This window comes from Calonectris borealis, chromosome 1 (genome assembly GCF_964195595.1).
Source record: "Calonectris borealis chromosome 1, bCalBor7.hap1.2, whole genome shotgun sequence".
NCBI classification, from domain to species: Eukaryota; Metazoa; Chordata; class Aves; order Procellariiformes; family Procellariidae; genus Calonectris; species Calonectris borealis.
The window spans coordinates 88,488,523-88,502,197 of NC_134312.1; the positions used below are offsets into that span (position 1 = coordinate 88,488,523).

The following is a 13,675-nucleotide window of genomic DNA, read 5'->3' on the forward strand; positions in this document are numbered from 1 at the left end:
ATAATTTGTCCAGTCAAATGCAATATATCTAAGCAACAGGGTTTTTCTGCAGCCTCTCAGATCTAATTGTCAGGAAGTTTTTGAAAATTTAGTCTAAACTCAGCTAGCCTTAATTTTGTCTTCTTGGTCTACTACTAAGCAATTCAGTCCACTTCTAAGCAATTTTCTTTTTTGTGTGCTTTATAGTTGCAGGTGCAGGGTTTTTTTTGGGCGTGGAGCAGTTCTAAAGCCTGGTGGGAGCAATAATAATATCCCATTGCTTTGCAGATCTAACTTTGGTAAAGGTGAAAGTGATAAAAGACAACCACAATTTCTTCATTCATATCACAGACCCCCAAAAAAGCTTAAAAGAAATCGAAGTGCAAGAAATTAATGAAGAACAGAAAACTAGATCAGGTTAGTGGATTGATATCACTGATATAAAGAATTAAGAGTTTGACATATTTAGTAATTGGATGCAAACCTTATCAACTAACATAAAATAAATCCCTCCTAATGGGAGAGGGTAAATAAAATCAGTGTTCTGTAAATAGAAGTAAAAATCCAGTTGGCTGACTTAAGCACTATGTAGAGAGATCTTATCAATATGTGGAAGCACAGTACAGGTCAACAGGTGCAAACCAGTCTCTTTTCCAAAGCAAGGAAATCAGTGAAAAGAGTCACCATTCCTTAAGAAAAGAATTTTCAATTTTCTTCTTTAGTGGAGGCCTCCTTCAGATCTTAATGTGGCCTGGGAAAGCCTAAGAAGATGCAAACTGAATCATGTCCATTGTGACCAGAATAAGTGTGTCTGCCCTTGAAAGGGAATATTTCCCCCTTGGAACTGGACCTTCTTTTGTGGGTCAGATGACCATAGCATTAGTACCTCCTCAAGACCTTTGCTGTGGAAACAGATCTTTCTGCAGTTTAGCAACTTCTGCTGCTGGTTGATATGTTGCTGATACTCAGAAAGCATTGAATCCAAATCCTTTCTGAACCCAGGTAAGAGTGTTTCCAAGAAGGAAGCCAGTCTGTAATGATTTATATATATTTTTGCCAAAAGCACTATGGAATTGCCCTCACTGAACTGAAGAATATTGGAAAAGTGTAACTTTTGGTAGGTGTGTTAGCTCTTCTAATCTTCATCAGTGTTAGAAAGCATCCTGCTCTTGCTCCTCTCCTTGGCTTCGACTGCCACCACTGATGTAATTGTAGGTTGTCTGAATAGAAAATTTGCATCCCTTCCACAGATTAGATGTTTCTTGTCTGCCCTTCTGAAAGTAGTCCTGTATCATTCTGGGGTCTGCCAAATGGTACTTTCAGCCACCAGTGTGCTAGCATCTGAGGCAAGTTGTATTCACTTGGCACGTGTGAGAGGCTGTCCTCCTCTGTAAACAGGAGTACCTTATAGAAAGGCAGCAAGGAAGAGAAGAATCAATCCACTCTGATACTTGGCAGTGGCTGAATGGTACAATGGTGAGCTTTTAATGCAGTCAAAATGGCAAAACAGCATCCTGCAGGTGGTAGTCACCAATGAACATTGCAATGACAGTAAATAGGAGCAGACGAGGTCTGAGCATGTGTGCCTTGTTGATGAAAAAAACTGGGAGATGGCTAGGTGTTGGGTGCCTGCCTTAACCTTCTTTTGTAGTCTTCTCTGCTGCTCCTCACAGTTTTAAGAAGCTGTTCCCCGTACTGGAAATCCCAAGGATTTCCTCTTACTAGCAGAACCTTTCTTAAAGGCAGTAGGAGTTAAACTAGAGGCAAGGTAGGATCCAGTGTCACTGACTCAGAGGTGTTATCTTGCATAGTTCATGTGGTTTTCAAAGATCAAGTACTCATCACATGACATTTTGTCCTGCACCCCTAAGTGAGCTTGTCTCCTGATCCACTTTCATAAATGCCAGACATATCTTTGGATCTAATTTCTCAACTTTTTCTCCTTTCTTTTACTTTCTCCTCAAGATACGGTCCCTGTGACAATACCTGAGAGATAGTGACTTTTATTACTGCATAGGCCACATGTGATAGAAACGAGCAGTTCAGCATTCTTGTCAGCCAAGCAGGGAACAGAAACAAGGATCCTTGACTCCAGAATTAGGTTCTTTTGCTGTTTAAATTCACAAAGACTTTTCATTAGTTGTTGCTATTAAACCTGTTTTTACCTGTTAATTAGAATGCAATTTCTAGATGAAAAATCACAGCTATGTTACACACAACTGATTATTATATACTACCCCATCAGTGGAATGATAAAGTTTTCTCTGTCCTATATTAATCTATTTTACAGGTTAGTCATCCATGTTGAGGAGCCACTGTTCACACCAGTCATTGGTTTGCAGGTCAGGTGGTTCTGGTATGTGTTGCTATCTTTAACATTAATTCTTATTTTTTTTAAAGGAAGATTGAAAAATCAAAAGAAAGCTGTGAGCAAGTTTGGATCTTTTTCAGCCACCTTGGAAAATGGAATCCAGCTGTCCCTGAGCTATTATGGACCTACAGGGAAGACAGCAGGTAAAGTAAGCAAATAGAAGAGGATATTTGAGAACCGTAGGGGGATTTTTTTTTCTTCTTTTTTTTTTTTCTTCATACACTCCTTAACCCAATAATTTGTTGCACGCAATTCTGCCTTTCTCAGCAGCTGTTACTACATGGTGGGGAATTTTCAGCAAGGCTCAAGATGAGATTACATTGTCAAGAATATTCTATGATTCAAATTTCAAAATGGAGGGAGGTCTCCGTGCTTTTTTACTTACTGCGAAAACAGAGCAGTGCAGGGAAGAACTTGCAAGTATTGTTATTAAGTAGCCCAGCAAAATCAGCCAATTAATTTGAGCCAAAGAAAATGCGATTTGCTGAGGAGTCTTCTTGGTTTTCCAAGAAATAATATTTTTGTAAACTTATATAGGTGATTATGGAACTTTCATTTTACGTTAGGAGTTGGACTTTAGGTTACAGTTGTGCAGACATAATGAGGGATTTCTCTCAGCCTTTCAATAAACACATTCACCAACTGGAAGCAATTGCTTCACAAAACCACAGTGAAAATAGCGTCTGCTTTTACCAAGAGCTTTTTGTTTCCATTACATTTGAAAGGCCACTGAAACCATCATACGTATAAAGTGAAACCCTTCCTCTAATCAGAAAATAATCCCAGCATTTTTCAGCTCTTAAAATATGAAAACATTTAATTGAATGCATCTTTGTGTGGACTGTGGTAAACCATTCAACTATACACTCAGTTTTAATTATTCAAATACATTTTACAAATTAATTACTAAAAAAGGACTTTTTAAACTTGGGCCAAGAGAGCATCCACAATGTAGTGGACTGTGAAAACTTGTGTTTTGGCTTTCAGGCTAAAGGTCGTGGATATATTTAGATATCTGTGCGTTTCCCTAATGCTGGCACCAAGACAAAAACTGAGATTGAAGGCTTAAAAACTGAGGTGGAAGGCTTTTTATCCATGGACTTCTACATAGGGCTTTATCACCAGATGATCCAATAATTTCTTTTAGCCTTAGAGGCTTAAATTTTGGGTCATCTTTGCAGTTGCCATAAATCCAGAATCATCCATAAGGCAAATGAGCATGCAGGCAGCCTTTCTAGTCGTTTAGAACTTCATTTTTAAGGTGGCCTCTGCATTTTCTTATCTGCGGAGCTAAAACCATCTATGCCAAAACCTTTCTGGAAACAGTGGACATAGTAGCACTTAGGCCTACCTTTTATCTTTTTCAGCCAAAAATATACTAACACTTCATGTGCATTACAGAAAATGCTATGATCTCACACCAGAATGATTCTATTAGCATGCTTCCAGATGCATTTCTTTCTTTCATTGTCTAATGTGATCTGGCTTGCAGTTTGTCAATTAGTTATTTAACTTTTCTTTGCCTGATGTATCAGTTTTCGCATTAAATAATATTGTTCATTGGAAGAAGCAGAACTAAAATGTAATTTTACCAAAACAACAACAAAAAAAGGCTTTTTGGAAGTCTTCCTAAAGACATTATTGAAATGACTGACTTGTAATTAAAATTCATACTTCGTAGAAACTACTAAGCAAATCAAGCTTGCTTTATTTATTTAAAAAAGGTTTTCAAAAGGTGGTTTCTGAGATCATCATGTTTTGCTCACTGGTGTTTTCAGTTCTTATCTATATGGGTGGTGTTAAGATGTGGACACTAAGTTGCTCCATCTGGGGTAGCAAGTTCTCCAAAACAAACAAGAATTAAATTGCTTAAATTGTCTGGATGGGAAACAAGGTGCTATTTCATGAGTTGTAGGTTTGGGACTTAGGCTGCCTTCAAGCAAGAAAAGATGACTAAAAAAAACCTTTCAAAAAACATTAAGGTTAGAGCTGGCTGGGTTTTTCTGATTAAAGAGAAGTGTCAGTTCATTGAAACAAAAATGTTTTACAGAAAATCTTAGTTTGTATTAATTTTATTTTCAAGAAACTGTTTTGGAAGGCAATGTGACTACCTCCTGTCAATGTGCTTAGCAGGCTGCCCTAATGCTTGGCCTTTAAGAATTAGGAGAGTCTTAGCAAGTCTAGATCATCAGAATCTTTCTGAATCATTATAGCAAAATAGAGCTATGTAGTGCAAAACTGCTGGAGTCGGTCCATGCTGGATCAGCCCATGATAAAGCATAACAACAGTGATGATCTCCTAGATACTAGACTCAAAATGTCTCCACCTATCTAAGTATTCTGGAGGTAAAAGAGAATTTTTAAAATTGTATTTTCTATTTTTGAGAGACGAGTGATGACCTGTGGGAAACAATAGTTTCAGGATGCCTTTTAGGCTGACAAGTAGTCAGTCTATGGAAAGATTTTCTAAATAATTTCATATATTCAGTCCCTCTATTTGAAATAATAAACTCCCCCACCGAGGTTATAATTTCTAAGGTAAAATTCAGTGTACAAAATCTTGTTAGAACATAAAAGGTGGCCATCTATGTTTATGAAACTTAATTGCATTAAAAATACTGCTTTTCCCTTCCTTAGATGATAAAACAGATCCTGTCTTAGCAAGAATTCTGAACATCCCTTCTGTTCATATTCCGACCATAATTTCTCCTGTTACATCAGCTTCAGGAAAAAAAGATAAGTCTGTCAAACAAAAATCAGGAAAATCTCTACCATCCACAAAAGTAAGCCATAGCAACATAGGCCCTCCACCACGTGATGACCGGGTAAAGCAAGAAGAAGGAAAGGTGAGAGGATAGATATTATCCAATGAACACAGAAAAGAAACAAACAAAAATTCAAATACATAAACTTACGTAACAGAAACATGTATTCTTCTCAGAGGGCTTTGAGCTGTGCCTTAACAAATTCCTAACAATTTATGGTGCTTCTAAGGATATGTCTTACTCTTCCAGTTGTTCTCAGATGTACGTATTGGCAGCTGTTAATGAAGCTAGCCTTTATTACTCCATGATGTAAAGCATTGGGTCTTCCATTGTCCACCTACTTTTGTCAATTTTGACTTTACAGTTACACCTGTTACATTATTAATATCTCAGTGACTAGAACTGCTCTAGAAATTAATTTTTAGTTTAACCAAGTAGGAGAACTTTTCAGTGCTTTCCAAAACCTGTATTGGAAAGTCTAACCAACAGTAAATTAGTGGAGACAGTTTTGCAAAAGCTTGCTCTGCAGTTTGGTCTTTCCAGCTGATCACAAGCCAGCGACCAGCAACTTGACGAAGTTACTTTTGCCTGTAATTGAAGTACTTCTATCACAGGACAGTCCCTTGGAAAGGATGGATGAAGTTTCAAAAGCAGATTCTGAATTTCTGTTATGGAGTACTTAGCACAGAGTAATACAGGAATTACAGGACCACGTGCATCAGAAATGCACAGCATTTAATCTTGAACATCTTCCACAAAGCTGTATGAGAAGGTTTTTTGGCATAAGAACATGTGAGTGGGGGAGGCCATATCAGATCAGAAATGGGTCATAGTTCCCCTCTGAAAATGACTAACCTAGCTTATTTCAGGTCATTAGCTAACTATTGGCAGAATATTTTAGGCAACCACCGGAGGTTTCTTTGATCCAGTGGTCTCACAGACCAGCAAGGGTATGAATTACAAGAAAGGTTCTCAAAGAAATATGGGAGGAAATAGTAGCAGGATGGTGGAAGAGGATGCAGGAGTTTTCTATTTGAGATTATTTAACCTCTTTTCTTTTTGACACTGTTTTCTCCAACCAGCAGTGTCCCAGAAATGAACACAATTAAAATACAAACAAACTCTAAGAGAAGGACAGAAATGAACATGAATAGTATTGAAAACCAATTTAGTTACCACCTTCAGTTTAGGAAAGGACAGTCTTCTGAAAATAGGTATAATCAGAACACAAAGCATTGAGGTCCATAAACGGTTTCATGTAACACTAGTGCTCTAAAATATACTGTCTGGGAAAATTCTGTAATGATGGCTATGATGAAAAGCTATCCCTTTTAACCTGATAAAGTTACAAAAGAGTAGCATTTCTAGATAATGTGCTTGTTAAGTGTGGTTCTTAATATCTTTCCAGACTAACTGCAAAAATATTTAAATCATATAGTAGTGTGTTTTAATTTTCCTCCTACTTGGTTCCATCTTTAATCAAGTATTGCTGAAATGATGCAGAAATAACTGCTAATAGAATGTCCTGGTTTTCATCCTAAGCCAAATTTAAGTCCAATCTACTGCATATAATACTTTTCATGACCAATTATTTTCCATTAACGCAGTCATTCCTCCCTCTTATGCTCTGCTTCTTCCACAGGATGGTAGATGATATGTAGAGAATATGAGTGGCACCAGGTCTGCCATCTTTTCCTGCACTGTTTTCTCTTTTATCCTGTCCCTCAGACTTTCTCCATGGAAAATTAACACTAGTTCATCCAACTGTAGCGGCTTCCAATTCCAGAGGCATTCTGTGAAATTCTACTTTAGTTTTTGTTACTGTTTTCTAGGGCACTGCCCTGAAAAGAATCACCACCTTCTGGTCTAAAGATCTGATTGTCTCTTTTTCAGAACTATGTCTTGAAAAAATGGTCTTTTGTCTACTCTGATTACTTTGGCCACTTCTCTCAATATCACTCTTGCTATGCACTCACGAGAGGTTTATGAGTTATCATCTCAGCTCCCTTGGCAAGGGAGGTTGAATGGAGATCATAATTCTGTTGACAGAGCTGGGCTGAACTGTTGAAAGAGGTAGAATGGGCAATATGGAAATGAAGGGTTAAATGCAGTGCAAGTTTATTCAAAACAGGAGATAGCTTCCATTACAGAGCAAATGAGAGGAGAGAGTAATAAGAATAAGACAAGAATTAACACATACCGAGCGCTGCAGGAATAGCCTTGGAAGACTCTCTAAACACAAGATAGCTGTGCTGCTTCCATGGTACCTAGTGGATGAAGTAATGCTGTGGCTCTTGTTTCAACATGGATTCTGTCCATATCCACAGAAAGTCCTGCTGACCTAATTTCAACAAGTTTAGCTAGATATTTAAAGAGCATGAGCATGGAAAGTGGTGTAGGGAGTTGCCAAACAGTACTCAGCATAACATACAGCAATTGTGTGGTACAAATGAACTCTACGCAAACAAATTCCCCTAACATTAAAATTCTGTCAGGAGGACATCTAAGTTCCTCCTCTTCTTCCAAAAGACTTTTTACTATTTCGTTTAGAATGTCTTTGGTCCATTTTTAGTGTTTTAATAAAAACTCTGAAGGACAGGGCATCCATATTAGTGCATACAGCACCCATCTGTGTGAGTCTCCAAGTATTTTGGAGGACAGGATTAAAATCCGAAGCAAACTTGACAAATTCAGATCGACATGGTCTGGAAAATAGGATGCAATTCAGTAAGAATAAATGCTAGGTTCTACAGTTACATATAAATAATCAGTATATATGTTCAGAGTGAGTAACAGTTCTATCAATAACAGTTCTACAGAGAAAGGTCTGAGAGTTGCAATGGAACACAAGCTATACATAAGTCAACAATGCCATCTTGCTGTGAGAAGGGCAAAGACCACATTGAGGTGAATAAGCAGGAGTATAGCTTGCTAAATATGCGAAGTTATTTTCCATTCAGGGCTGGTAGGGCCTCAGTTGAAGTATTGAGTCCAATTATGCATGCTGCACTGCAAGAAGAATGTGGGCCACACTGCAGAGTTCTAAGGAAAGCACCAAGAAAGATCAGAGGTCTAGAAAAACTTGACTGGTGGGGAGAGATTAAAAGACTCGGTTTGGGTTTGTTTGATCTAGAGTTGAGAGACAGAATAGCCTTCTGTAAAGATCTGAAGGGACACCATCATCTCTTATGCTACCCATATAATCGGAAGAAATAATCAGAAGTAAACTAATTTTTTGCAAGAGAGATTCAGGCTAACCAATAGGAAAATCTCAGTAAGGTTAGTCAAGATAAAGCACTGGAATAGATTGCCAGGGAACCTCCAGTCCTGGAAATTTTTAGAGTAGGTTACGTTACGTTACGTTACGTTTTCTCTAACGATATAGACATGCTTGAATTTTTTTTACCATTAGACAGAAAGAAGTAGATGACAACTGAGGGTTACTTCTGCCTTATTCTGTGACTTCTACTCCATAATCCTGTGACTATGATCTTAGGGTATTGAGGATAGCCTTAATTACCCAGTAATACTGTGTAAAGTAACCATAAAATGTACAGCATCCTTTGTGCTGAAAAACAAGTGGCAAAACATCTGCCAATTTTCCACTATATTTCTATTCCTAAAAATCAAGAATATGGGGTAATACCAGGCCAAGTTCTCTCTGTTAGCTCTGTCTGCAACCCAAAACTGTTTTCATCTTATGACTACTGGCATGGTATAGTTCATTGTCACATAGGTTTTTGGGGGGATGACGTCAAAGGGTCCATTGTTGTATTTTTTCCAAACGTTCCAGGGTCTTCAGACATTGCTTAGGTCAACCTCATCTTTTCTAGTCATCAGAATAGTTTCCGCTACAGAGCAGTTCAAAGAGAATTACACATTTTGACTGCCAAAAACTCCTTCCTATCCCCTTCTCAAGTCAGTGCTGTATTTGCAGCAGACTGGAAGTACTGCTTTACTTATCTTTTATGCTCTTTTAATGATTATAGGTAAAATAACTGATGTGCAACTTCAAGAATTATTTCACGCTGTTCTGCTTCACACTATCCATTTATTGTCATTTCATCTTGATACTGTGCACAAGATAGCATAATGACTCAGCAAAATGAATAAAGTTAGGAAGGGTTGTTCTTCAAATGTTAATAAAGAAGAATGAAAGAAGACAACATAATCAAGGAAAATAAGCTAATGTTTCCACTTCAGAATCCATAAACTCTCAACATGTTAAAAATGAGTGGTAGAAAGCACTTTTTTTTTTTTAAATGTTTTGTTACAACTGAAATCTGTAGTCTAAATTTTTCTTTATTCTTTTGAAATGTGGAATAAAACTAATTCATGTTTCATTCTGTAGGTGGAAATGGAAGAATCACCTTCCCAAACACAAGTGATGTCAAATGGTCTTGCATTTCCAAGTTTGAATGTCTCCTGTCCCAATGGACTAGTATTAACTTTCCTTGGTGAAAGTTTTGGAGGTTAGTTTTCTGAGCCACCACAAAGTAAGGAATTTCAAAAGAAGTTAAAATTACAGAAGAAAATTATTTCTGCCTTGATGGGTTTAGATGTAACAATATGAATTTTTTAACATCTCAGATTGCTAAGTCTGTCATAATGTCTATTTAATAGTATTTGAAACATAAATAATGTGTTTTAATTCAAACAAATGTAAAATCTAGAATTGCAAGTTGTTGGACATAACAGATAGGGGACAGGGAAGCAGCAACCCTAAAAAGCACTTGGGAGTCATGTTGAATAATCAGTTGAATATTCATGTATATTGGAATACTAAAGAAAAATGAGCAAATTCAATTCGTAAATGCATGTATATCGAGGAATCTTGATTGATAACAGGAAGATTTTTATGTTACCTATATCTGCACCGCCTTCGGAATCATATGTACTGCTCTTAAGTCCACAAGACAAGATGTTCCTATTTTGAAAGATCCAGGGAAAAGTAACAATAATGATTAAAGCATTGGAAGATGTATCTTATAGTGAGCTTGTGTCACCAGAGAACTCAATTTAATTACCAAAGAAAAGGTCAAAGGAGTGACTGGTGCCAGTCTGGAAGTACATAGGAAACAGAATTTTGGTGATAGCTTGTAAATACAGTATACAAAGGTATTACAAATCTCAGGGGCTTGAAACTGAAAAGTAGTACTTTATATTAGATTTAAGTTATACTAATTTTTTAATGGTAAGAATGATTAACAAAACTAACCCAGGCTGTGATGGACTCTCTGCTATTGGATATTTTACAATCAGGTTTTGTTGCCTTTCTAAAAGATATGATCAGTTTCAAACAGGAATTACTTCACATAAGTCCTTTGATTTATGCCATCCAGTACATATGGAGAAGACAGTCATAATAAGCCTTTCTGCCCTTGTTGTTAAATTTCCTTTTGAAGACCAATAGGCTATATAGATGCTTAAAAGTTTCTGTGCATTACATCCTCTGCAATGATTCCATTTCCCAATGTTTTTGAAAACTAGCGTGAGGTTCATCTTTGCATACTGTAAACTGTAGTAAATCTTGAATTTTTGTAGTCACGCCATTAGGTTTTGAAGCAGACAAATGTGAATTTTGCTGATGTCATCTGGTCAATTTTAAAAACAGCTACCTACAGATGTCATTTAATGCCTATGTACAACAAATCTGTCCAGCCCAGGCTGTATTGGAGCTACTGAGTATGTGAAAATAGATCAGCACAACTGCAGAGGTGCCCATATCCAGGAATAAACTAGATTCATCACATATACCAAGTACATGCTAGCAGTAATTCCAACACATCCTATACGTGAGCTGTTGCATAAAAAACAGCAGAATCATTTGTCTTCCTAGCAACTGATGAAACAACATACCTCTTAGAAAACCTCTTAGCCAAGTGGTAAGTCCAGTGTATATGAATTAATAAAAAATAAGAAATTTGTATTAAATAGCATTAATAAATGTAGTATGGTACACAAGGATCCAGCACAAATTTATAATAATGTGAGAGGAATGTCTTGTGGTGGTGTTTTGGGGTTTTTTTGGCTACATAGACCTGAATTGCTAGTAAAAGCTTCCCTCATTTTTCTTCTCGAACATCTCTTTCCGTTTAATATCAAAATCATAGAACAGCCCAGGTTGGAAGGGACCTCGAAAGATCATCTGGTCCAACCTTTTGTGGAAAAGGGAGCCTAGATGAGATTATCTAGCACCCTGTTCAATCGCATTTTGAAAACCTACAGCAATTGGGTCTCTACCATGTCCCTGGGGAAGTTGTTCCAGTGAATGATTGTTCTCACTGTAAAAAATTTCTTTCTTATATTGAGATGAAACTTCTCCCGGTGCAACTTGTACCCATTGTCCCTTGTCTTCTCCATGTGGCTCCTTGTGAAGAGAGAGCCTCTGTCCTCTTTGTAGCCGCCATTTAAGTACTGGAATACTGTGATGAGCCTTCTCCAGGGAGAAGAGACCTAACTCCTTCAGTCTTTCCTCACAGACAGATTCTCCAGCCCTTTGATCACCTCTGTGGCCCTCCTTTGGACCCTCTTTAGTCTGTCCACATCTTTCTTGAATTGTGGGGACCAGAACTGGACACAGTACTCCAAGTGCAGCCTGACAAGCGCTGAGTAGAGTGGGATGATCACATCTCTGTCTCTGCTAGTAATGCCCCTGCGGGTACAGCCAGCTTGGCTCATTTTGCCAGGTTAGGGTAAATGTGCTCTGATCAATCTGATATGAAGTAAAGAGGATGCAGAGGGTTTTCAAACATACATAGTTTGGCAAGGAGCATGAGTTAAAATGCTGAATAGTTGAGGTGAATAGAGCAATTACAGACACATACATGTAGTCTCTTGACACAACTACTATAATTATACTCATTAGCACACTTAACACACTGCCATAATTCAATCTAAAAACCTTATTTGTTCAAGTAGACAAAATATCTAACTTCAGTTTCTATACAGACTCAAACTTGGTGAAACTCAGTAACTTTTTTCACCTTTATGGGCAGTTAGGAAATTCCTCTCACCTAATGTCAGTCTTCCAAAAATTCAACATCCGTAATAAATCCATCTTCAAATTTCCCTTGTTTTCATTTGGAAAGACAGACACCTCCACAGGAGGATGCAGAGTTTCTGAGTAAATGACTGCTTTGAATTGTTCTCTGAAAAACAGAGGCTGTCCCTTACTCTGTGGATTACAGAGGAAGCCAAGGAGGGTTAGGCTTACTCACCTTTAAGTTGCATACCTTCTGTAGACACCATGATGCTGGGTGTTTAGCACTGTTTGAATGTGTGCTATGCAGTATTAAGTAATTCAGAATTTGTTTTCAGATTTGAAAGGTGAAGCCACTACAGCTGAAGCTGAGAAAGAGGTGGTAAAGAAAAGTGAGGCCAAAGCAGATGAAGCCAAGGAAGAGGAGGTTGAGCAAGATGAGACCAAAGCAAATGAAGCAAAGGAGGAAGAGGTTACAGCAAGTGGAGAGGAGGAACGTGAGGTTACAGAAGGTGAAATAAAGCATGAAGACACCAAAAGAGAACAGACCAAGCAGCCTACTCTGGAAATTCTGGTTAGGCAGAGTTATCCCCAAAAGGTAAAGAACTCTCGTCTGTATACATCTGTGGCAAGGCAAACAGAACAAGAGGTGTCAAGAGTCATCACCAGTCAAGGAACTGTCATAAAGTACATGATGGATGGATCTACCCAGGTATGTTTAGTAGAATTCATTGAAAGCAGCCTGCATGTGTGATTACCCTTGAACTTGTGCTTGTCATCTGAGATAGAGAAGTGTCCAGTTTGTAGATGAAGAAGGAGTTAAGTAACCACTGAGTTATGCAGCCATGTCAAGACTAAAATGCTTTTAAGGCACATAGGGAGCTTTAATGATGAGAATTTTAGGCATGTGAAGATTTTAGGCAACTTTGGGATTAGGAAATAGCTGAATGTGGTTTTAAATATCTGAAGTGTGGATTAGTTGGGCTTTGGGTATTTTTGGCAACACAAAAAAGCATCCATATATTTTTCAGTCATTTAAACAGTCATACGGGATCCAGAAAAGACCTGAACTATTCTTCAGTCCTGCAGACACCTTTAGGTATCCGAAATTTTCATCAAAAAGACTTTATATTCCTAAGTACCTTCTTTGTTTACATGTATTTAGGTTGCCCAGAATTCTGGTACCTTTTAGGTGCTATAGGCTAGCTACCATCTTTGCAGATACTGTAATCAATCTACAAGCAACTGTCTTTTTGAAGTCTAAGACTCTATGTGTAGTTAGCAAACAGCTGAAAAGAGGAGTCATCTGTTTTAACTCAGAAGCTGTCAAAATAATTCCTTATTTTCTCAAGTTTTTTTTCTAAGTAGACCACAACTAGTACAAGTTCTTTACATTCATTCATTACATAGTTCTTAAACCATTTAGCCAGGATTTCCGAGAAACATATCCATTTCAGAAGTATGCAAAGAAGCTAGCTGCTGTATGTCTACATATTCTCAACATACTGTCCCTTGACAGAAGAACATAGATCCTATGTGCCTAGCATAATTGTACAATAGTCTTTGTATAAGCAGTTT

The 13,675-nt window shown here is 37.7% G+C and overlaps 1 protein-coding gene across 1 annotated transcript in view; it reads left to right on the forward strand.

Moving 5' to 3' along the window:
- Positions 1–13,675, forward strand: part of SPAG17 (sperm associated antigen 17) — a 113,701-nt gene that overhangs the window by 66,076 nt on the left and 33,950 nt on the right. The window contains exons 22-26 of the mRNA XM_075165876.1: positions 268–396; positions 2,380–2,493; positions 4,988–5,196; positions 9,467–9,587; positions 12,436–12,809. Coding sequence (XP_075021977.1) covers positions 268–396; positions 2,380–2,493; positions 4,988–5,196; positions 9,467–9,587; positions 12,436–12,809 — 947 coding nt within the window. The remainder of the gene's footprint in view (positions 1–267; positions 397–2,379; positions 2,494–4,987; positions 5,197–9,466; positions 9,588–12,435; positions 12,810–13,675) is intronic.